Below are 27,294 nucleotides of genomic sequence, written 5' to 3' on the forward strand. Positions count from 1 at the left end.
ATATACTAAACTTTGTGGTTACATACAGTGGTGTACAGTTGTACAGTAGGTTATGTTATAGAACTGGTACTTTGTACAGTGGGTCATGTAGTGTAAGCTTGTGGATATAATATACAGTTTGGACCATACACACATAGTTACTATATACAGTGTTGTGAGGTGTAGGCACTACATCCTTGTGGTATGTTAGGATAGTACAACCAACAATAACATGTTTAAATGTCATGTTTGAAGTTCGACTGTCAACATTGACATTTAGCATAACGGACCATTCGTCTTGCACCTGTCGCACAGTGACACATTAAGTCGTGCATCTAAAATATGGAGCAATTTCCATTACTTAGAAAGCTGGTTTAAGTAGTAGTGCTGCCCAGTCAAGTGTTCAATAATCCATAATTCCTAGTGCTGATAGTGACACTTCCTTTGTGACATGGTAGAATATCTTAAAAGTCTCACAGTTTTTCCTAACTTAAGTCCTATACTATTCTGTGCCATTTTTTATCACAAAATTGCATGTTTACTGCCCATCAAACATGGTCAGAAGATAGTAATCAACATCAATAAATTTATGTATTTTGATGGCTCGTACCATAGAGAAGTGGAAACTACTCGACTTATGGTGGTACGCTACTTACACTACATGTTCCCTTGCTCAAAAGGACTGATGTACTTTGTTACTGTACAACACGTTGAAAGACTTTAAGGATTTAACAGATGAATAGTTTGAGAAAAACTGTTCTGTCACCAAATATGTACAAAGGTTGCTGGAATTAATTACTAATTATTTCCAGCAACATTTGTGTATAAAGATACATGTTAAAAATCATAATGTAATTTGATCACATTGACTATACATGGTATAATTAATATATAGTCAAGTTTCCATAGTGTCAGTTAATTACAGTGATGTGCTGGTATGTGTCCTAGTGTTCTAATTGGACAATAAAGTTTCGCTAATGTTGAAAAGTGTACAGATATACTATAGTTGGGACTTCTGAATACTAAGTATCTAATGTACTGTTGGTAATTTTCGTACTCCATGTTTTTGTTTGAATATTTCACTGACACTTCCTAATAGTGCTGTTGTTAAACCAGCTGTGGGTGGTTTACTGAAATTGTTTTCGTAAAACTGTGTGTGTACCTACCTATGTTTGTTTGTCCATATGCACCCACTTGAGCAAAAACATTAAAAATGATAAAAAGCAGTCAGCATGTAAGGATTGAAAGCTAAATTAAGTCTGTAGTAAACTTCCACATACATAATCTGAGGTGGTTCTTCTTGGCGGTCTGAAATATGGATATGGCGACTCTTCATATATTTCTTAAATTGTCTTCCCTTTCAGTTTTATAGACGTTTAACAACTTTAAAAACAACACTGAAGACCTCTTAGGTTACCAGAGGTAGTGTATCCTTCGGGTTGAAGGGGGGGTTACTCATATTTACGCAAACAAAAATGAAGGGCAGCCTCAAGGCTTTCTCTAAACAATTTGCATGAGAAAACACGATAGACGCACTACAAAACAAATGAGAAGTGTGTAATTTGAGGTTTAAAGTGGTTTGTTATAGTTACATTTCCTTAGCAGTGCATAGTAATGTAATTATTGAATTACAAAATAATTCATGGATTAAGAAATATGCTAAATTACAGTATTTACAATTCTAATTATCTAGTTGAATTAATTATAACTATAGCATGAATATAAACTAAATTATATACCTGGCTGATTAATTACCTATTTAGTTAGAATGGTATAGTATTAATTGCATGGACGTAGCACAACATCAACTTGTTAATACCAACCTCACAAGCATAGGGTAGAGACCAAACATGAGGATATTAGTGATGCTACTACTAAGGTCTGAGTGCACCGACTTACTGTAGAACATGGTTCATGCATATAGACACTAAATTAGATTTTTGAATTGTACATACAAATATGAACTTTGTTGACTAGGTGTTCAATTTGCTTAATAGTATACAGTGAACATGTTGGAAGTGTGAATATGTGAATTGTTTGGAAAGTCTCTAACCATTTCAGTTACCTGTTAGCAGGTCTATTAGTGGATTTTAAAGATTTCATTATCTCCCCAATATCAAACCACACTATGCACACTATGTTCTAACTTGTAACAGTAATGGTAAATTTCTCCGGTAATAATTTTAATCTTATTGAGACATATACATGGTACGTACACAAAATGTCCTGTACACAGTACATTTACTATTGACATCGTGAAATTGTAATAATCATGTTTTGTTTGACTTTTAGTATGGTAATACACCCTTACACAGGGCGGCATTGAGTGGGCATCTTGCAGCTGTGAAATACATCACAGACCATGGAGCCAATATTCATGCAGTGAACAAAGTGAGTCATACATGTTAACCATACAATGAGAAATGTTTATTGTAGTGTAACAATGTGAAGTATTCTTTATCACATTTTAGTGACACAAATCACTGGTATGGGTACATGTCATATTAGGGTAGGTAAAAACAGAGGACCAGGGGACCCAACTTTTTGGAATTTTATACTCTTCACAATATTCTATACTTGTACTAGGTACCTTTGCAAGTAGTCTTGCATGACCAATCCACTTTTGCTTGTCACAGTGCCTCACATGATGTTGAATTAGTAATTATAAGTGCCTCGGTAAAAAGAGAAATAGCAATTACTAGCTAAGCAAGTTTCAGTCCAGCAGCTCAGCATTCAACCAGACTTCATTAATCGTTGTGCATTTGTACAATGTTTCTAAATTTTAGTAGTGAGTTTACACAATAGCCTAGTATGCTCATTGACTAGTATGCTCATTGACTAGTATGCTCATTGACTAGTATGCTCATTGACTAGTATACTCATTGACTAGTATGCTCATTGACTAGTATACTCATTGACTAGTATACTCATTGACTAGTATGCTCATTGACTAGTATGCTCATTGTACAGCAGGCTATAAATGCAGTCAGCTTCACGGCGCTTACAATTTCTAATTGGTTTAACATCATGCGAAATCACCATGACGGGGAAAAGTGGATTGGCCGTACAGGACTACTTGCAGAAGTTCCTAGTACAAGTATAGAATAGTGTGAAGTGTACAAATTCCAAGAAGAGTCAGTCCCCTTGTCCTTGGTCCTTGGGTCCACTGTTTTTACCTACCCGTCATAATATGTGTACACATGACACAATTTGATGAGTGTCATATGTGACTGACTAAATTACAAGTATAGTCCCACCAAAATATTATCCACTATATGGTAGTGTAGTTTGACCTAACCAGTTGTATAGGTAGTTGTTGATATTATGAGTTGTACTAATAGTGGATAACAATTGTGTATGATCTGTGTTATTGTGGTACACATTTAAAGGTCCACATATTTGATGATGTACACATGGAACACACTACAGTGGAACCACAGTTATCCGAACCCCTTGGGACCAGAGGTGGTCCATAAGTCTGAAAAGTCTGTATCTCTGAAACTTGTGTATAAATAACATTAAAATAGCATAATCAAAATTTTTTTAAAATATCAGTTCTTCAACTACCCTAATAGAGCAGTCACTACTCTAATAGAGCAGTGATTCCATAATTCAGTTAACTGAGAATCTGGATAAGTGGTGTCCGGATAACTGAGGTTCCACTGTATTATATAGTTTACCCTCACCTTCCTTAACAAACATCTTGTAACTGATAGTGGTCCAGTGTAGCTACACAGTTCCTGTATACCTGTAGTAACATGGTCGAGTAGTGTTTATGGCTATAGTGAAGTGTGCACACAATTAATAATAATTTCTCATAGTACTTATAACATTGTACCAAGAGTTAACATTTAACATTGTGATGGTGTATGATCCAACTTAATGGTGTCACAAGATACACTACATAAAGTGATGATGTAACTTCATATAATTGTACATGTGTAAATGTATTGTAGTTATGACAACAAGTGTTGTGTAGACTGGGTTCAGTTAAGTGACATCAGAGCATGTAACATTAACTAATGTACATGGTGAAAATCAACTTTTGTAACAGTACAACAAAGTACTTTACACTGCTCATATCTCTACTGTATGGACCTGATCAATCACTACACTACAGTTTGATAATCACCCACTATTGTACAGTCATAGCCGCAATGTGGACAAGATCATAACTTTTTATTGACAATAGAACATCTCATCATTACCCCACACTGGCCACACATGATACACATGTGACATTAATGAGGTGTCATATTATAATATGTACCACTCGTGTGGACAGTTCAAAGGTGCCACCAGTGCCATAATTTGTATATGGCATTGTTTCAGACTGCAGGGAGTGCATTATAACTGATAATGCACTGACCGCAGTGCAATATACAAATATTGCACTGGCTGCGGTTTTGTGCAGCATTGCACAAGTGCTAGACCACTATGACACCTCACCTAATAGGTGGAAAGACACCTCATAGATCACTTGAACTCTTTTATAGCCTCACATGTAAAAGTCAATTGTGAGCCATAACGTCACCAATATGTTTAACGTTTATCAAGCAGCCAATGGTGATCAAAACAGTCAACGTGGTGGCCACAACTCTAGTCTACATATATAAAAATGTACTTATACACCTTACTAGTCTGTTGCCATCTGAACCCAGATAAAACCATAGTCCACTCTGGCAATGACTCAATAAAACTGTTATATTCTAAATAATACTCACCATTATGTTAAATTGTAACAACCAGTTTTTGTCATGCCACCAGATTCGAGTTTAGCCAGTATGGATAGTAAGAATTATACTAGTATTGTTTAGTAGTTAGGTTTTGTTTACTTAAACCGTCTGTTAGTTGCTTTTTTCACTGGAGACAGTCACTATGGGCGATTGAGTGATCACGTCTGCTGAGCACAACATGATGAGAGTTGAACAGCAAATGTAGGTTAGTGATATGCCCATCGCGTACTAGCTTTCAACATCTCAGGTGGCTGTGGTACTGTAGAGGGAATGTCACTGCAACGTTCGGCTATTTCACCCACAATTCATGTTAGAAACCTGCGGGTCTTTATAAGAGTTTCAGCTGTCTAATGAGACTCTCCCCACCTATTAGGTGTGTGGTACATAACAGTTATACAATGTGCACTTGTGCTCTGCCTGTATAAACACACTTGCCTTTGGGCCTGACGGCTCGTGTGTTTATATCAGGCAAGGCATTTGTGCCCGCTGTATAACTATATAGTAACAAATTCAAGTTACACCTTGTATTTTGGCAGTCCACCAAGCCATACAAGTGCTAAAGTCGTACAATTGTGACAGGCATTTGGGCTCTACGTACTTGTTCAGTAATTTTCACTTTCATTCAGCCTGCTACAATGGTACAAGCCTGTGAAATAGTTACATTACCAGAACTTTACAATAGCAAGAATTGAGATGAGAGATACAGGCTTGCTGATTAATAATTATCCAAGTTAACTGTAACCTGAAGTGTTTTTTCAGCTATTCACATTGTGACAGGCGATTAAACAGGCCACTTCAAGGTGGTTGCTATGTAGCACATTGTTTATGCTTTTTATGACACTGTTATGCTATAGCCAACCACCTGGGTGAAATACATAAATAGAAGTTTAATTACACACTGTTATTTTGTTACCCTTTTACTTCTCCACAGCACAAGGTTAACCCTTAAACCCACATAATCCAGAAAACTGGATTTAAACTTAATAAATACGCATGCTTTTCACAAAGCGCTGTAACTTTCAAAGCGTCCATTCTATGGATATGCAATTTATGTCATTCTACTTGTGGATTAAAATGATACCTAGGGTATTACCCTAACGCTAAATGATGAGGCCAAAACTAGCCATGAAAATAACTTTTTGGTAAGGAAACACGCGAACCCTTTACATACCTTTATATAATGGTTGATAACTTGATGGTAGTTTATCCTATCACTTTGCAACAACTTCCATTCAGTTCATTGTGAAATTTTATATCAGGCCATATATGACTCACATGGGTAAACCCACAATTGAACTTAAACATGTGGCAAGAATTTAGAAACACAGAGACGTGACTCATCACTGTTCACTGCTTCATAACAAGTAAGCCATTGTAGTTACAGTGTTGGTTTATCCTTCTCCAAGTAGCCCATTAAATACACTTTTAATCTATGTGTATTTGTAGGCTGTAAGAATTAAGTTTCTCCACCTAGTGTCGCCATGCATGCCCATATTGTGTAAATATGCATTCCGAAAAATTTTCTGTGGGTTTAAGGGTTAAAGAGTTTTAGAAAGTGTTGTATACTACTTTATTGTTATTACACCATTTGCTTTTTAATGGCTTCACAATATCATTGATGGGGTAGGTAGGAAAATGGGAATGAGAAAGACCAACAGAAAATTCCTTATAAAAGTAATTATATTAATGTACAGGCGGAACTTTACAGTAAAATACTTCTTTGCAGCAGTTTTGGATCCATCCGCTATGATGAGTGATACACTCTAATAGAACAGTCACTTGTATTAAAATACTCTAATAGAGCAGTCAAAAGTATTTGTTAACTATTGCACCAGTGAAAGCCTGTGAACTTGTGGTAGACCGTAGCTGGCATAGTATATAGACTAACTATGGCATCAATACTGCTCCTTCCTTGAAACTATAAATACTTGTAAAAAATTGAATCATTAAGCATGAGGAAGTTTACAAAGTTAACTGACAGTGGGAAGTTATCTGAACATCTTTGTTCCTATAGCGTTCAGATAAGTGAAATTGTATAAATGAAACCTGTTGATTTACAGTGGAACCTCAATCATCTGAACTAATTGGGGGGAAATAGTGTTCATATGATTGAATATTACGTAAAATCGAACATCCATACATTTATATACAGAGCTTTGCTCAACTGCTCTAATAAAACATACACTTGTTGACAAAATATCCTAATTGAGCAGTCGATTTGGTGTTCAAATAATCGAGAGTTTGGTTAATCGGTGTTCGGATAATTGAGGTCCCACTGTAGAGCTTCATTCAGTTACTAACAGTCATTTACTCTAATAGAGTGCACATTAATGACAAAATACTCTAATAGAACAGTCACTTTTGGCATTCAGATAATTGAGGTGTTCAGATAACTGAGGTTCAGATAAGGGAGAATCCTCTACCTGTAACCTCAAAATAAAACGCACATGATAGTATGTGGCAGCTGCAAGAGTAGTTTCAAAAGAGAAGCTAACATTTAGTATTGATGACTTAGCTAGTCAATATACTATGCCAGCTGTAGTCCATCAATTCACAGGGTTTCAGTGCAGGTCCCTGGTGGAATAGATAACAAAACATTCTTGTTTTAGCAGGTGAATGATCTATTAGAGTATTTTAGTGAAAGAATTTTAAAATACTGCAAGAAGCATTGTGCTACCTGTATATTGACATGATGACCTTTATCAGGCTTTTCAATTTGTTGATCCTGCTTTATGTTCCCATCCTGTTCTGATTTTCCTAGAATTCTACTTATCCCAGTCACTCAGTAGAAAATTCTAAATATTTCAATAAGTGTTTCGCAGCAACTTGTTGAATGCTACATTAGCAGAGCTTATGATAACATCCAGACACTGGATAATTTCCGGACACTGGATAACATCCAGACACTGCATAACATCAGGACACTGGATAACATCCAGACACTGGATAACATCCAGACACTTGATAACATCCAGACACTGGATAACATTTCCAGACACTGGATAACATCCAGACCCAGACAAAATCTGGTCAAATTGCATAGATGTCTGACCATAATACAATTTGTCCAGACACAGTGTCCCATCAAAGCACAAGGAGGGAGCCTAAGGGCTGAGCTGGCATGCTATCAACAATAACAGTCACTTGGTTGCTAGGAGATAGTATACATTCTTATGACCACAAATGTATATACCATTGCCAACCTCTGGTGTACTGTAACCACATAACAGCTGCAGTAAGTCATGTGACATCTTACCACTATAATGTTCATTTGCTATGCTATAGTGGCGTATTGGGCATTCATCTTCCACATGTCCAGTCGATTTAGGCAACTACAATTCTGGTTTGCCAGGACATTGTGGCAGGACAACAGAGAATTCGTATCATAAGCTCTGCATTAGTCAGTATTTATCACTCACCAACAAACAAGTCATAGAGTATATATACCAGTCAACCTAAAACATGTCAATTGTCTAGCAATAATACAACCACCACCAGTGAAGTATTAGCTACTATACAACTAGAAATTTCAAGGGAGAAATTTTCACTGTATTCATGATTTGTACTGTTAATGTATGACAATTTATCAAAGTTTTAGGTGAGGATTTTTTGTAAGCAGGACATTTGGCTTACTGGTTTTGAGGGGGAATTTTGTAGCAATTAATTAGCATAACCATGAAAACAACAAAACTTTGAATCGTCAAAATTTTTAATTTTACAGTAACAATAATGAGTTACTTATTATATTATTAAAACATGTGATGTGTGTTCTTACAGGATGGATGGACTCCTATTCATATGGCAGCCGATAATGATCATGTACAAGTTGTCCAGTATTTACATGAGAAAGGAGCAAACATAAACTGTGTAGACGAAGTGAGTATACATTGGTGTTCCACTATGTGTCACCACTATGTGTTCCACTATACATATACTATTATCAACTGATCTGTATACACACATCAATTGGTCTTTACTGTTATAGTTGTTGAAACATTTTCCTTACCACTAGGAGTACATACACTAATACTGTAGAAATATACTAAACTTTGTGGTTACATACAGTGGTGTACAGTTGTACAGTAGGTTATGTTATAGAACTGGTACTTTGTACAGTGGGTCATGTAGTGTAAGCTTGTGGATATAATATACAGTTTGGACCATACACACATAGTTACTATATACAGTGTTGTGAGGTGTAGGCACTACATCCTTGTGGTATGTTAGGATAGTACAACCAACAATAACATGTTTAAATGTCATGTTTGAAGTTCGACTGTCAACATTGACATTTAGCATAACGGACCTTTCGTCGTGCACCTGTCGCACAGTGACACATTAAGTCGTGCATCTAAAATATGGAGCAATTTCCATTACTTAGAAAGCTGGTTCAAGTAGTAGTGCTGCCCAGTCAAGTGTTCAATAATCCATAATTCCTAGTGCTGATAGTGACACTTCCTTTGTGACATGGTAGAATATCTTAAAAGTCTCACAGTTTTTCCTAACTTAAGTCCTATACTATTCTGTGCCATTTTTTATCACAAAATTGCATGTTTACTGCCCATCAAACATGGTCAGAAGATAGTAATCAACATCAATAAATTTATGTATTTTGATGGCTCGTACCATAGAGAAGTGGATCTGCTCGACTTATGGTGGTACGCTACTTACAGTTCCTTACACTACTTACAGTTCCTTACACTACATGTTCCCTTGCTCAAAAGGACTGATGTACTTTGTTACTGTACAACACGTTGAAAGACTTTAAGGATTTAACAGATGAATAGTTTGAGAAAAACTGTTCTGTCACCAAATATGTACAAAGGTTGCTGGAATTAATTACTAATTATTTCCAACAACATTTGTGTATAAAGATACATGTTAAAAATCATAATGTAATTTGATCACATTGACTATACATGGTATAATTAATATACAGTCAAGTTTTCCATAGTGTCAGTTAATTACAGTGATGATCACAGTTGTACTGGTATGTGTCCTAGTGTTCTAATTGGACAATAAAGTTTTGCTGATGTTGAAAAGTGTACAGATATACTATAGTTGAGACTTCTGAATATTAAGTATCTAATGTACTGATCGTAATTTTCATACTCCGTGTTTTTGTTTGAATATTTCACTGACACTTCCTAATAGTGCTGTTTTTAAACCAGCTGTGGGTGGTTTACTGAAATTGTTTTCGTAAAAACATGTGTGTACCTACTTATGTTTGTTTGTCCATATGCACCCACGTGAGCAAAAACATTAAAAATGATAAAAAGCAGCCAGCATGTAAGGATTGAAAGCTAAATTAAGTCTGTAGTAAACTTCCACACACATAATCTGAGGTGGTTCTTCTTGGCGGTCTGAAATATGGATATGGCGACTCTTCATATACTTCTTAAATGGTCTTCCCTTTCAGTTTTATAGATGTTTAACAACTTTAAAAACAACACTGAAGACCTCTTAGGTTACCAGTGGTAGTGTATCCTTCGGGTTGAAGGGGGGGGGGGTTACCCATATTTACGCGAACAAAAATGAAGGGCAGCCTCAAGGCTTTCTCTAAACAATTTGCATGAGAAAACACGATAGGCGCACTATAAAACAAATGAGAAGTGCGTAATTTGAGGTTTAAAGTGGTTTGTTATAGTTACATTTCCTTAGCAGTGCATAGTAATGTAATTATTGAATTACAAAATAATTCATGGATTAAGAAATATGCTAAATTACAGTATTTACAATTCTAATTATCTAGTTGAATTAATTATAACTATAGCATGAATATAAACTAAATTATATACCTGGCTAATTAATTTCCTATTTAGTTAAAATGGGATAGTATTAATTGCATGGACGTAGCACAACATCAACTTGTTAATACCAACCTCACAAGTATAGGGTAGAGACCAAACAGGAGGATATTAGTGATGCTACTACTAAGGTCTGAGTGCACCAACTTACTGTAGAACATGGTTCATGCATATAGTCACTAAATTAGATTTTTGAATTGTACATACAAATATGAACTTTGTTGACTAGGTGTTCAATTTGCTTAATAGTATACAGTGAACATGTTGGAAGTGTGAATATGTGAATTGTTTGGAAAGTCTCTAACCATTTCAGTTACCTGTTAGCAGGTCTATTAGTGGATTTTAAAGACTTCATTATCTTCCCAATATCAAACCACACTATGCACACTATGTTCTAACTTGTAACAGTAATGGTAAATTTCTCCAGTAATAATTTTAATTTTATTGAGACATATACATGGTACGTACACAAAATGTCCTGTACACAGTAAATTTACTATTGACATTGTGAAATTGTAATAATCATGTTTTGTTTGACTTTTAGTATGGTAATACACCCTTACATGTGGCGACATGGAAGGGGTATCTTGCAGCTGTGAAATACATCACAGACCATGGAGCCAATATTCATGCAGTGAAAAAAGTGAATCATACATGTTAACCATACAATGAGAAATGTTTATTGTAGTGTAACAATGTGAAGTATTCTTTATCACATTTTAGTGACACATATCACTGGTATGGGTACATGTCATATTAGGGTAGGTAAAAACAGAGGACCAGGGGACCCAACTTTTTGGAATTTTATACCCTTCACAATATTCTATACTTGTACTAGGTACGTACCTTTGCAAGTAGTCTTGCATGACCAATCCACTTTTGCCCGTCACAGTGTCTCACATGATGTTGAATTAGTAATTATAAGTGCCTCGGTAAAAAGAGAAATAGCAATTACTAGCTAAGCAAGTTTCAGTCCAGCAGCTCAGCATTCAACCAGACTTCATTAATCGTTGTGCATTTGTACAATGTTTCTAAATTTTAGTAGTGAGTTGACACAATAGCCTAGTATGCTCATTGACTAGTATGCTCATTGACTAGTATACTCATTGACTAGTATACTCATTGACTAGTATGCTCATTGACTAGTATACTCATTGACTAGTATGCTCATTGACAAGTATACTCATTGACTAGTATACTCATTGACTAGTTTGCTCATTGTGCAGCAGGCTATAAATGCAGTCAGCTTCACGGCGCTTACAATTTCTAATTGGTTTAACATCGTGCGAAATCACCATGACGGGGAAAACTGGATTGGCCATACAGGACTACTTGCAGAAGTTCCTAGTACAAGTATAGAATAGTGTGAAGTGTACAAATTCCAAGAAGAGTCAGTCCCCTTGTCCTTGGTCCTTAGGTCCACTGTTTTTACCTACCCGTCATAATATGTGTACACATGACACAATTTGATGAGTGTCATATGTGACTGACTAAATTTACAAGTATAGTCCCACCAAAATATTATCCACTATATGGTAGTGTAGTTTGACCTAACCAGTTGTATAGGTAGTTGTTGATATTATGAGTTGTACTAATAGTGGATAACAATTGTGTATGATCTGTGTTATTGTGGTACACATTTAAAGGTCCACATATTTGATGATGTACACATGGAACACACTACAGTGGAACCACAGTTATCCGTACCCCTTGGGACCAGAGGTGGTCCATAAGTCTGAAAAGTCTGTATCTCTGAAACTTGTGTATAAATAACATTAAAATATATAGCATAATCAAGAATTTTTTTAAATATCAGTTCTTCAACTACCCTAATAGAGCAGTCACTACTCTAATAGAGCAGTCATTCCGTAATTCAGTTAACTGAGAATCTGGATAAGTGGTGTCTGGATAACTGAGGTTCCACTGTATTATATAGTTTATCATCACCTTCCTTAACAATCATCTGGTAACTGATAGTGGTCCAGTGTAGCTACACAGTTCCTGTATACCTGTAGTAACATGGTCGAGTAGTGTTTATGGCTATAGTGAAGTGTGCACACAATTAATAATAATTTCTCATAGTACTTATAACATTGTACCAAGAGTTCACATTTAATATTGTGATGGGGTATGATCCAACTTAATGGTGTCACAAGATACACTACATAAAGTGATGATGTAACTTCATATAATTGTACATGTGTAAATGTATTGTAGTTATGACAACAAGTGTTGTGTAGACTGGGTTCAGTTAAGTGACATCAAAACATATAACATTAACTAATGTACATGGTGAAAATCAACTTTTGTAACAGTACAACAAGTACTTTACACTGCTCATATATCTACTGTATGGACCTGATCAATCACTACACTACAGTTTGATAATCACCCACTATTGTACAGTCATAGCCGCAATGTGGACAAGATCATAACTTTTTATTGACAATAGAACATCTCATCATTACCCCACACTGGCCACACATGATACACATGTGACATTAATGAGGTGTCATATTATAATATGTACCACTCGTGTGGACAGTTCAAAGGTGCCACCAGTGCCATAATTTGTATATGGCATTGTTTCAGACTGCAGGGAGTGCATTATAACTGATAATGCACTGACCGCAGTGCAATATACAAATATTGCACTGGCTGCGGTTTTGTGCAGCATTGCACAAGTGCTAGACCACTATGACACCTCACCTAATAGGTGGAAAGACACCTCATAGATCACTTGAACTCTTTTATAGCCTCACATGTAAAAGTCAATTGTGGGCCATAACGTCACCAATATGTTTAACGTTTATCAAGCAGCCAATGGTGATCAAAACAGTCAACGTGGTGGCCACAACTCTAGTCTACATATATAAAAATGTACTTATACACCTTACTAGTCTGTTGCCATCTGAACCCAGATAAAACCATAGTACACTCTGGCAATGACTCAATAAAACTGTTATATTCTAAATAATACTCACCATTATGTTAAATTGTAACAACCAGTTTTTGTCATGCCACCAGATTCGAGTTTAGCCAGTATGGATAGTAAGAATTATACTAGTATTGTTTAGTAGTTAGGTTTTGTTTACTTAAACCGTCTGTTAGCTGCTTTTTTCACTGGAGACAGTCACTATGGGCGATTGAGTGATCACGTATGCTGAGCACAACATGATGAGAGTTGAACAGCAAATGTAGGTTAGTGATATGCCCATCGCGTACTAGCTTTCAACATCTCAGGTGGCTGTGGTACTGTAGAGGGAATGTCACTGCAACGTTCGGCTATTTCACCCACAATTCATGTTAGAAACCTGCGGGTCTTTATAAGAGTTTCAGCTGTCTAATGAGACTCTCCCCACCTATTAGGTGTGTGGTACATAACAGTTATACAATGTGCACTTGTGCTCTGCCTGTATAAACACACTTGCCTTTGGGCCTGACGGCTCGTGTGTTTATATCAGGCAAGGCATTTGTGCCCGCTGTATAACTATATAGTAACAAATTCAAGTTACACCTTGTATTTTGGCAGTCCACCAAGCCATACAAGTGCTAAAGTCCTACAATTGTGACAGGCATTTGGGCTCTACGTAATTGTTCAGTAATTTTCACTTTCATTCAGCCTGCTACAATGGTACAAGCCTGTGAAATAGTTACATTACCAGAACTTTACAATAGCAAGAATTGAGATGAGAGATACAGGCTTACTGATTAATAATTATCCAAGTTAACTGTAACCTGAAGTGTTTTTTCAGCTATTCACATTGTGACAGGCGATTAAACAGGCCACTTCAAGGTGGTTGCTATGTAGCACATTGTTTATGCTTTTTATGACACTGTTATGCTATAGCCAACCACCTGGGTGAAATACATAAATAGAAGTTTAATTACACACTGTTATTTTGTTACCCTTTTACTTCTCCACAGCACAAGGTTAACCCTTAAACCCACATAATCCAGAAAACTGGATTTAAACTTAATAAATACGCATGCTTTGCACAAAGCGCTGTAACTTTCAAAGCGTCCATTCTATGGATATGCAATTTATGTCATTCTACTTGTGGATTAAAATGATACCTAGGGTATTACCCTAACGCTAAATGATGAGGCCAAAACTAGCCATGAAAATAACTTTTTGGTAAGGAAACACGCGAACCCTTTACATACCTTTATATAATGGTTGATAACTTGATGGTAGTTTATCCTATCACTTTGCAACAACTTCCATTCAGTTCATTGTGAAATTTTATATCAGGCCATATATGACTCACATGGGTAAACCCACAATTGAACTTAAACATGTGGCAAGAATTTAGAAACACAGAGACGTGACTCATCACTGTTCACTGCTTCATAACAAGTAAGCCATTGTAGTTACAGTGTTGGTTTATCCTTCTCCAAGTAGCCCATTAAATACACTTTTAATCTATGTGTATTTGTAGGCTGTAAGAATTAAGTTTCTCCACCTAGTGTCGCCATGCATGCCCATATTGTGTAAATATGCATTCCGAAAAATTTTCTGTGGGTTTAAGGGTTAAAGAGTTTTAGAAAGTGTTGTATACTACTTTATTGTTATTACACCATTTGCTTTTTAATGGCTTCACAATATCATTGATGGGGTAGGTAGGAAAATGGGAATGAGAAAGACCAACAGAAAATTCCTTATAAAAGTAATTATATTAATGTACAGGCGGAATTTTACAGTAAAATACTTCTTTGCAGCAGTTTTGGATCCATCCGCTATGATGAGTGATACACTCTAATAGAACAGTCACTTGTATTAAAATACTCTAATAGAGCAGTCAAAAGTATTTGTTAACTATTGCACCAGTGAAAGCCTGTGAACTTGTGGTAGACCGTAGCTGGCATAGTATATAGACTAACTATGGCATCAATACTGCTCCTTCCTTGAAACTATAAATATTTGTAAAAAATTGAATCATTAAGCATGAGGAAGTTTACAAAGTTAACTGACAGTGGGAAGTTATTGGAACATCTTTGTTCCTATAGCATTCAGATAAGTGAAATTGTATAAATGAAGCCTGTTGATTTACAGTGGAACCTCAATCATCTGAACTAATTGGGGGGAAATAGTGTTCATATGATTGAATATTACGTAAAATCGAACATCCATACATTTATATACAGAGCTTTGCTCAACTACTCTAATAAAACATACACTTGTTGACAAAATATCCTAATTGAGCAGTCGATTTGGTGTTCAAATAATCGGGAGTTTGGTTAATTGGTGTTCCGATAATTGAGGTCCCACTGTAGAGCTTCATTCGGTTACTAACAGTCATTTACTCTAATAGAGTGCACATTAATGACAAAATACTCTAATAGAACAGTCACTTTTGGCATTCAGATAATTAAGATGTTCAGATAACTGAGGTTCAGATAAGGGAGAATCCTCTGCCTGTAACCTCAAAATAAAACGCACATGATAGTATGTGGCAGCTGCAAGAGTTGAATCTTTTAGTTTCAAAGGAGAAGCTAACAAGTAGTATTGATGACTTAGCTAGTCAATATACTATGCCAGCTGTAGTCCATCAATTCACAGGGTTTCAGTGCAGGTCCCTGGTGGAATAGATAACAAAACATTCTTGTTTTAGCAGGTGAATGATCTATTAGAGTATTTTAGTGAATGAATTTTAAAATACTGCAAGAAGCATTGTGCTACCTGTATATTGACATGATGACCTTTATCAGGCTTTTCAATTTGTTGATCCTGCTTTATGTTCCCATCCTGTTCAGATTTTCCTAGAATTCTACTTATCCCAGTCACTCAGTAGAAAATTCTAAATATTTCAATAAGTGTTTTGCAGCAACTTGTTGAATGCTACATTAGCAGAGCTTATGATAACATCCGGACACTGGATAATATCCGGACCTGGACAAAATTTGGTCAAATTGCATAGATGTCTGACCATAATACAATTTGTCCAGACACAGTGTCCCATCAAAGCACAAGGAGGGAGCCTAAGGGCTGAGCTGGCATGCTATCAACAATAACAGTCACTTGGTTGCTAGGAGATGGTACATTCTTATGACCACAAATGTATATACCATTGCCAACCTCTGGTGTACTGTAACCACATAACAGCTGCAGTAAGTCATGTGACATCTTACCACTATAATGTTCATGTGCTATACTATAGTGGCATATTGGGCATTCATCTTCCACATGTCCAGACGATTTAGGCAACTACAATTCTGGTTTGCCAGGACATTGTGGCAGGACAACAGAGAATCCGTATCATAAGCTCTGCATTAGTCAGTATTTATCACTCACCAACAAACAAGTCATAGAGTATATATACCAGTCAACCTAAAACATGTCAATTGTCTAGCAATAATACAACCACCACCAGTGAAGTATTAACTACTATACAACTAGAAATTTCAAGGGAGAAATTTTCACAGTTTTCATGATTTGTACTTTTAATGTATGACAATTTCTATTATCCTCAATAATAACAAGTCTAATGCTTTATGTGTTGAATCCTTAATAAATTATGATGAGTACTAAATACCATATATGGTATATGACTGTTCTGCTGTGCGGTGAAATGTAAAGTAGAGTTTTATTGAATCTCAAAATTTTATCAAAGTTTTAGGTGGGGATTTTTTGTAAGCAGGACATTTGGCTTACTGGTTTTGAGGGGGGATTTTGCAGCAATTAATTTGCGTAACCATGAAAACAACAAAACTTTAAATCCTCAAAATTTTTAATTTTACAGTAACATGATAATGAGTTACTTATTATATTATTAAAACATGTGATGTGTGTTCTTACAGGATGGACGGACTCCTATTCATATGGCAGCCTATTGTGGTCATGTACAAGTTGTCCAGTATTTACATGAGAAAGGAGCAAACATAAACTGTGTAGACAAAGTGAGTATACATTGGTGTTCCACTATGTGTCACCACTATGTGTTCCACTATACTTATACTATTATCAACTGATCTGTATACGCACATCAATTGGTCTTTACTGTTATAGTTGTTGAAACATTTTCCTTACCACTAGGGGTACATACACTAATACTGTAGAAATATACTAAACTTTGTGGTTACATACAGTGGTGTACAGTTGTACAGTAGGTTATGTTATAGAACTGGTACTTTGTACAGTGGGTCATGTAGTGTAAGCTTGTGGATATAATATACAGTTTGGACCATACACACATAGTTACTATATACAGTGTTGTGAGGTGTAGGCACTACATTCTTGTGGTATGTTAGGATAATACAACCAACAATAACATGTTTAAATGTCATGTTTGAAGTTCGACTGTCAACATTGACATTTAGCATAACGGACCATTCGTCGCGCACCTGTCGCACAGTGACACATTAAGTCGTGCATCTAAAATATGGAGCAATTTCCATTACTTAGAAAGCTGGTTCAAGTAGTAGTGCTGCCCAGTCAAGTGTTCAATAATCCATAATTCCTAGTGCTAATAGTGACACTTCCTTTGTGACATGGTAGAATATCTTAAAAGTCTCACAGTTTTTCCTAACTTAAGTCCTATACTATTCTGTGCCATTTTTTATCACAAAATTGCATGTTTACTGCCCATCAAACATGGTCAGAAGATAGTAATCAACATCAATAAATTTATGTATTTTGATGGCTCGTACCATAGAGAAGTGGAAACTGCTCGACTTATGGTGGTACGCTACTTACACTACATGTTCCCTTGCTCAAAAGGACTGATGTACTTTGTTACTGTACAACACGTTGAAAGACTTTAAGGATTTAACAGATGAATAGTTTGAGAAAAACTGTTCTGTCACCAAATATGTACAAAGGTTGCTGGAATTAATTACTAATTATTTCCAGCAACATTTGTGTATAAAGATACATGTTAAAAATCGTAATGTAATTTGATCCCATTGACTATACATGGTATAATTAATATACAGTCAAGTTTCCATAGTGTCTGTTAATTACAGTGATAATCACAGTTGTGCATTGACTAGTATACTCATTGACTAGTATACTCATTGACTAGTATACTCATTGACTAGTATACTCATTGACTAGTATGCTCATTGTGCAGCAGGCTATAAATGCAGTCAGCTTCACGGCGCTTACAATTCCTAATTGGTTTAACATCGTGCGAAATCACCATGACGGGGAAAAGTGGATTGGCCATACAGGACTACTTGCAGAAGTTCCTAGTACAAGTATAGAATAGTGTGAAGTGTACAAATTCCAAGAAGAGTCAGTCCCCTTGTCCTTGGTCCTTGGGTCCACTGTTTTTACCTACCCGTCATAATATGTGTACACATGACACAATTTGATGAGTGTCATATGTGACTGACTAAATTACAAGTATAGTCCCACCAAAATATTATCCACTATATGGTAGTGTAGTTTGACCTAACCAGTTGTATAGGTAGTTGTTGATATTATGAGTTGTACTAATAGTGGATAACAATTGTGTATGATCTGTGTTATTGTGGTACACATTTAAAGGTCCACATATTTGATGATGTACACATGGAACACACTACAGTGGAACCACAGTTATCCGAACCCCTTGGGACCAGAGGTGGTGCATAAGTCTGAAAAGTCTGTATCTCTGAAACTTGTCTATAAATAACATTAAAATAGCATAATCAAGAATTTTTAAAAACATCAGTTCTTCAACTACCCTAATAGAACAGTCACTACTCTAATAGAGCAGTCATTCCGTAATTCAGTTAACTGAGAATCTGGATAAGTGATGTCCGGATAACTGAGGTTCCACTGTATTTATAGTTTACCATCACCTTCCTTAGCAATCATCTTGTGACTGATAGTGGTCCAGTGTAGCTACACAGTTCCTGTATACCTGTAGTAACATGGTTGAGTAGTGTTTGTGGCTGTAGTGAAGTGTGCACACAAATAATAATAATTTCTCATAGTACTTATAACATTGTACCAAGAGTTCACATTTAACATTATGATGGGGTATGATCCAACTTAATGGTGTCACAAGATACACTACATAAAGTGATGATGTAACTTCATATAATTGTACATGTGTAAATGTATTGTAGTTTTGACAACAAGTGTTGTGTAGACTGGGTTCAGTTAAGTGACATCAGAGCATGTAACATTAACTAATGTACATGGTGAAAATCAACTTTTGTAACAGTACGACAAGTACTTTACACTGCTCATATCTCTACTGTATGAGCGTCATTAATCACTACACTACAGTTTGATAATCACCCACTATTGTACAGTCATAGCCGCAATGTGGACAAGATCATAACTTTTTATTGATAATAGAACATCTCATCATTACCCCACACTGGCCACACATGATACACATGTGACATTAATGAGGTGTCATATTATAATATGTACCACTCTTGTGGACAGTTCAAAGGTGCCACCAGTGCCATAATTTGTATATGGCACTGTTTCAGACTGCAGCAAGTGCATTATAACTGATAATGCACTGAACGCAGTGCAATATACAAATATTGCACTGGCTGCGGTTTTGTGCAGCATTGCACAAGTGCTAGACCACTATGACACCTCACCTAATAGGTGGAAAGACACCTCATAGATCACTTGAACTCTTTTATAGCCTCACATGTAAAAGTCAATTGTGGGCCATAACGTCACCAATATGTTTAACGTTTATCAAGCAGTCAATGGCAATCGAAACAGTCAACGCGGTGGCCACAAATCTAGTCTACATATACAAAAATACTAGTCTGTTGCCATCTGAACTTAGATAAAACCATAGTCCACTCTGGCAATGACTCAATAAAACTGTTATATTCTAAATAATACTCACCATTATGTTCAATTGTAGCTACCAGTTTTTGTTATGCCACCAGATTCAAGTTTAGCCAGTATGGATAGTAAGAATTATACTAGTATTGTTTAGTAGTTAGGCTTTGTTTACTTAAACCGTCTGTTAGCTGCTTTTTTCGCTGGAGACAGTCACTATGGGCGATTGAGTGATCACGTATGCTGAGCACAACATGATGAGAGTTGAACAGCAAATGTAGGTTAGTGATATGCCCATCGCGTACTAGCTTTCAACATCTCAGGTGGCTGTGGTACTGTAGAGGGAATGTCACCGCAACGTTCGGCTATTTCACCCACAATTCATGTTAGAAACCTGCGGGTCTTTATAAGAGTTTCAGCTGTCTAATGAGACTCTCCCCACCTATTAGGTGAGTGGTACATAACAGTTATACAATGTGCACTTGTGCTCTGCCTATATAAACACACTTGCCGTTGGGCCCGATGGCTCGTGTGTTTATATCAGGCAGGGCACTTGTGCCCGCTGTATAACTATATAGTAACAAATTCAAGTTACACCTTGTATTTTGGCAGTCCTCCAAGCCATACAAGTGCTAAAGTCGTACAATTGTGACAGGCATTTGGGCTCTACGTAATTGTTCAGTAATTTTCACTTTCATTCAGCCTGCTACAATGACTGGGAATCATTTTGTTGTGCCGCAAATGCCGCATCTTGAATAGTAGCTACATAAATATTGTTTTCAAGTCTCGAGTAGTGGTCAAGTTTGAATAGTTGCCACATGGATTTTTTGAAGTAAGGCAACAAATGCTGTGGTGATTAACCAAGCAAATACGGTAATCTCTGGTGTTTAGTCCCATTGACAACAAATATAAACTTTTTTACCTTTGACATTATCTATATAATAATTCTCTAACTCTTTTTCGGCACTGCCCCTTCGTTCCTAGTCGGATTCCAATCGGATCGGTACCATTCAAATCTAAAATTTTGAGGCGAATCTTTTGATCCGGAATTGGTGGCGATTCGTTAAACTACAGGAAATATCCTTTAAGCCATCGTAGCTACCGGAGGAAGACACGAATGTGTCCAAAACTTTCTGGAGACCTTTATCGTGTTACCAGCCTTCCCCATTCCAGCTTACACCAGACGTTTCTCTCCCCCTGTGGACGACAGAACGAGAAACGGAAAATTGAGGCCATAAAATTTTTAAACAAAAACTCCTCCCTGGTTTTTCCCCCGATTAGCTTCAAACTCGCTAGACCAACTACCCGTCCAAATCATTGTGTCATAAGGTGGTTTTCGTGTCTGTCATTACGTGCTAACCTTGGTTGTGAGATACTTATCACTGTCAATGGCCATTATAAGTTTACGATACGCATATACGGCGTTCCGGTATACACGTGTTGCCAATAGAAATCAGATGACGTCATATTGCAAAGCTTACAATAAAATAGGATCAATCACTTTTTCATGATATAACCTATCACATCAGCAAATTTGATCATGTGATCTGGTGTGTACGCTATCATCCGGCAACTAAAAAAAAAAATTTTGTATTACACCCACCAGTATAAAAGGAGAGTTTTGTAGTGGGTGTGGCAAGTCTACAAGCGATGATCAGGCTACCTAACAGACTACACAAGGAAGATTTGCCATTATGAGAGAGGAAGAACGGAAGATTATGTTCAACTACTCTAATAGAACATACATCTACCTTACCAGGCTACGAATCGTGGACAATATTATCATGAAGTTGCTGTCGCAGTCTTCAATGTGTAGGGAGACACAAGACCATTTCACTCCTTGGTAACTCCACAGGAACAGCTGAAACTTCTAGAAGCTCTATTACTTTATCTCCGTTGAACTACCCTAATAGAACATACATCTACCTTACCAGGCTACGAATCGTGGACAATATTATCATGAAGTTGCTGTTGCAGTCTTCAAATGTGTAGGGAGACACAAGACCATTTCACTCCTTGGTAACTCCACAGGAACAGCTGAAACTTCTAGAAGCTCTATTACTTTATCTCCGTTGAACTACCCTAATAGAACATACATCGCGATATCTACCCTAATAGAACACACACAACCCCTCTACCAACAATCAATTTTCAATCAGTCAATCTCTCTCTCAACCTCTCTAGAGTAATCACTCTTCATATGAAGGATTCATCTTGGTAATGGACCTTGATTCAGAAAGCAACAAAAGACAACTCTTCTCTATCCAAATCCACATGGTTGTGTTGATCTTGCTCAGAACAGCTGATAAACTCGAATACCCATACTCAATACTGTACTGCATACACACTTGGTCATGCAATAAGTACAATTACCATGACTAGGATTTAGAAATGGAACTACAATTCAGTTACTCAAATTGACTACATAAATATAAACCGAAATGTATGTGACAAAAGCAAGTTGAATTAGAACATAGCTCATTGTGGTGATGCACCAACTATTGGTAAACTGATCTTCATACCACACTCAGACACTTTATGTTAGTTCATGCAACATCATCGTCAAAATGACGTTGAGTACATCCCTGCCACTCAAAACTAATCTTTTTCATGTATGTGCATGATGGTTATAATGGACACATCTTGATACGCCACCTTCATGAGAACTGTGTTCTGCATGAGTACTGCACAGATGTGTAGAAATTCCAGTGCACAAGGCCACACTAGGTGTTAGTGCCACACATCATTGAAGAAATTATGTGTGCACATCAGTAGTTATGCGTAATCATGTCTTTGTTGGTATGTAATGATGTGATTACTCCTTGATCATTAGTAATGTTCAAATTTAAGTGTATTCACACAATAGGACATAACAATTGTCTTAGTATCACGCGTACTTTGCGCAGGTACCACCAGTGTAAACTGATGACATAAAGATAACAAATTGTGATCATAATAGGTAGACTTTATAGCACTGAAGCATAACATGTTAAGTAAAAAAATAATGGAGAAATATTATTCACTCTTATTTAAATCAAAAGGGTAATAACCTAAAAATTGCCAAATACAATGTGCTGCATGATGTCGTTAAATTTCTACATGAATAATAATTTTCACAGACAATGATTTGCAGTTTAACATCATTATTCTACCCATTATGCTAACATTGTAGTTGTAGGCACCTGTTATTGTGAGAATTATGCCAGTATATTTGGTAGGTGTCTAGATCAAGTGTTAGTGAACTATCAATTAGGTGCTGGCTTATTATATTGTATGGTCTTATTTGGTATGATTGTGGTTTCGTAAATTTCTTGATCTGTCAAACTATAATCCTCACCAAACAAATCACTAATAGACACATTATGTGATGTCCAGCTACATGTACAGTATTCACTTTGTTTATCATGTACAGAGAGGAGAAACACCACTTTTGAGGGCAGTCAATGGATGGGGGGGGACCAAAGCTGACAGGTGCAAGGTGGTGAAATATTTTGTTGAAAAGAAGAAGATGGGGATCACACAGTTTAGTCAGGTAATTCAGAGCTAGTGTCTTTGGTTTGGCATGTACTTGTTTCCGTTTACTGTCTAACTCCTTGTTGACTATAACTTAAATAAATCACTAGACATTACATTAGACACATCCACCCTCCCAAATTGCAGTACTCCCTTATTTTGTATTGTTGTTATTTTACAGAAAGTACAACAAGAAATTCACAAGATGATAGCAGAAGCAGGAAGTGATGAGGAAGATGACACAGTAGAAGGTAGGATACTAATACTGTCATGGCAACACTGTGTGGGGTATGTATTATAATAACAGTACCTTCATATGATAAGACTCTTAATGATCAGTGTGCTGTACAATGTGTACAACTGTTGGAATATTAACTATGTGGGACAATCCCTACTTTAGCATAACTGTAAACAAAACACTTTTAGTATCTCATAGGAGGTACCCTTAGATGACATCATATGACAAGATGACATCATATATGATTCATCCTATCTTGACAGGTTTAACCCTTAAACCCACACACACCGATAAATCAGTGTTGACGCATTTCTTTAAACAAAGCACTGTAACTAATGAATCATTCTTCCTATGGCTACGTAATGAGCACCATTTTGTTGGTAATTAAACAAGGATTAAAATGCTACCTAGGGGTTTACCCTAGCACAAAAGCATGGGGCCAAAACTCATCCTGAAACTATTGTTACACAAAATAAGCACACAAACCCCTTACATACCTTAGAAAATGGTTAATATCTCCTTCCTAGTTCATCAGATTTGTGTGAAATAAACACGAGGCAAGTCCTCATTCAATGGCAAGTCACGTTATATATAGCTCACGTAATTTAATTTATTGTTAATATGGCTGGCATCACGAGTATTGAGAAATAATGGAGAATCAAGTCGCCGTTTTCCATCGCTCCATAACAAGTAAGCCTCTGTTGTTACGGTGGTTATTTAACCTTCCTCAAGTAGCCCAATGAATAAACTTTCTGTTGGTATATAGCTTTAGGCTAATAGAATTAAGCTAGTCTGGCTAGACAAGCCATTTTAAATGGTTTTGTGTAATCACATATTCCTTAAAATAATTTGCGGGTTTAAGGGTTAAGATCATGAGATCATGTCATAACCAGCGTTATAAGTGGGTCCGGATTATCCAGGTCATTTGGGTAACATTTTGTCCGGGTCAAGTGGGTCTTATCCATTTCACTGAATATCTGGGTCTGACCCGGATGAGATCACGTGTGACTATAAGTTAACAAGCTCGATTGTATTGGTGGAAATGCAGTTGTAAACACTCAACAAACTTACATGGAACCACACCCACCCTTTAGGAATATGCTTTGCCGTCTGTGTGGGATATATGGAGCCATGCCCACTTATAGGATTTGTATCGGGTTTCTCTGTGGGCATGCATAGCATCACCAGATCCGTGTTGCTACTTGAAATGGTAACTAACTTCTGGAAATTCTTAATTGCTGTAGCTGCATGTAGACTGATGTGGAGCCACACCCACTTGATAATACGTATTTGAAGCCACACCCACTTGATAATACGTACTTGGAGCCATACCCACTTGATAATACGTATTGGAGGCCACACCCACTAGATAATACGTATTTGGAGCCACACCCACTTGATAATACGTACATGGAGCCACACCCACTTGATAATACGTACGTGGAGCCACACCCACTTGATAATACATAGCTACTTACTTCTTGCAGACAATCGTTTCTATAGTGTAAAAAGTTGCAGGGCTAATTATATAATTGAACTTGGAACTTGTGGACTTTTAATCTAGCTCTTGAGGCACGCCTCTATTTTAATTAAACCGGGTCAGATCCAGATTACTATTCAGGTCAGTGGGTCAACTGGATCAACAGTACTGACCCACTTACAACGCTGGTCATAACACATGACATGTTCACAGACAGAAAACTTTTTCCCTCCCTCTTACCCAAAACCATGCATTAAGTATATGTGCCAGTACATCTATTGTTGTATGTGCTTTGTGTGTGCTTTGTATGGTTGTCCACATATAAAGATTGAACCTGTGGTTAGAATTAGGGCAAAGTAGGCAATAGAGCTAGGTTTGGTGGAAGGGTGGTGTGTATAGCTAGGAAAGTACTATATAATCATGTGTATTTTGTATGCACACATGGTAAGTGGTGATTGCATCCTGGAGGTGTGCACTGCTCGAATATGCCAAGTGCACACTGCCCGGGGTGTTGCCGTACCAATCAGCATGGTAACTATGTAACAGACCCTATTTCTTCATTATGTCACTAGTATTTAGAAATCACCCAAAAATCACTGTCATTTTGTACAGTACCGCCCAAACACAATGTCGTGAGCACTAATTGCGTGTAATAAAACTCGCTTGAAAAGGAGCGTGGCAGCCATTTCATTCTCAAGTCTTTATCTTTCCAGTCGAGGATGAAGACTGCAATGAAATGGCTACTATGTCCTTTTTTCGAGTAAGTTTTTTAATCGCGTGCAATATCGTGACATTGCATTTGGGTGGTACCATACCTTTTAAATCATTTTATATGTTTTGGTAGTGTTCCACTAATAATCGGTATCGTATCGGAGCCAATATTGGGCTTTTGGTATCAATCGGTACCGGTTATTTGTGCGCTCCAATACCGATTAATAGTCACTCACACCAATTGTCATCATCATAACTATCATCATAAATGCTATGCTAGCAAAACATGAGATATAACAGGCTGGAAATAGTGTTGAACATTATTCTAGCACAAAAGGTGCAGGAATTGCTTCGTTAAACATTGAGCAACTGCTACTTACTATGTTTGCATGAAAAAGATCGAAATACTCTAATAGAACAGTCACTGTGCACAATAAAAATTCTAATAGAGCAGTCACACATAACTAACTTGAGAGGTGTGTAAATTGTATGGCAATTATCGGTATCTGTATTGGTGACAATATACTGCTAAGTATTGGATCGGTAGGTATTTTTCTGTATTGGTTAATCCTTAATTTCTGGGAGTATGTACATTTCCATAGCAAAGTATGTATTGTTAATGTCCAAACCTTTTGTGATATGGAAATTGATGCAACTGGTAGAGTAAGCTAGAACATGCTACTACTGAGATTATATGTCTTAGACTAGCAGGCAGACAGTGATATAAAATTTTAGCAGCACAGTTCTTTATTGAGAATGTCTTTAGATTTCAGATCAAATCCACTACCACTGTTCCCTGGAGATATCATGTATATAGTACATATCAAGGACATAGGAATGATTTTCAGAGTGTGGGGGCCAAAGCCAACTAACCACAAACTGATCAACACACATGCAAACATCCATGCAGACATACAGGGTACCTCATGCATGCATTTATGTAAAGTGTTATGGAGTGTGCTATCACTAGCTAATAACACTACAGCTATACTGCATAGCTATATCTCTTCACTCCCTATCCTGCTAATGGCTGCCACGTATACTCCTCTATACCTATTGCACGTGCTTGATACTTATCATGTGAG

The 27,294-nt window shown here is 36.8% G+C and overlaps 1 protein-coding gene across 2 annotated transcripts in view; it reads left to right on the top strand.

Moving 5' to 3' along the window:
- The window catches only part of LOC136252555 (uncharacterized), a 71,407-nt gene that overhangs the window by 15,466 nt on the left and 28,647 nt on the right, over positions 1 to 27,294 (top strand). Inside the window, exons 7-12 of one of the 2 annotated variants that reach the window (XM_066045026.1) lie at positions 2,272 to 2,370; positions 8,493 to 8,591; positions 11,067 to 11,165; positions 17,324 to 17,422; positions 23,680 to 23,799; positions 23,962 to 24,031. In XM_066045026.1, coding sequence (XP_065901098.1) covers positions 2,272 to 2,370; positions 8,493 to 8,591; positions 11,067 to 11,165; positions 17,324 to 17,422; positions 23,680 to 23,799; positions 23,962 to 24,031 — 586 coding nt within the window. The remainder of the gene's footprint in view (positions 1 to 2,271; positions 2,371 to 8,492; positions 8,592 to 11,066; positions 11,166 to 17,323; positions 17,423 to 23,679; positions 23,800 to 23,961; positions 24,032 to 27,294) is intronic. The other variant, XM_066045027.1, reaches the window with a different exon arrangement.

This window comes from Dysidea avara, chromosome 4, assembly GCF_963678975.1.
Source record: "Dysidea avara chromosome 4, odDysAvar1.4, whole genome shotgun sequence".
In the NCBI taxonomy this organism is placed as follows: domain Eukaryota; kingdom Metazoa; phylum Porifera; class Demospongiae; order Dictyoceratida; family Dysideidae; genus Dysidea; species Dysidea avara.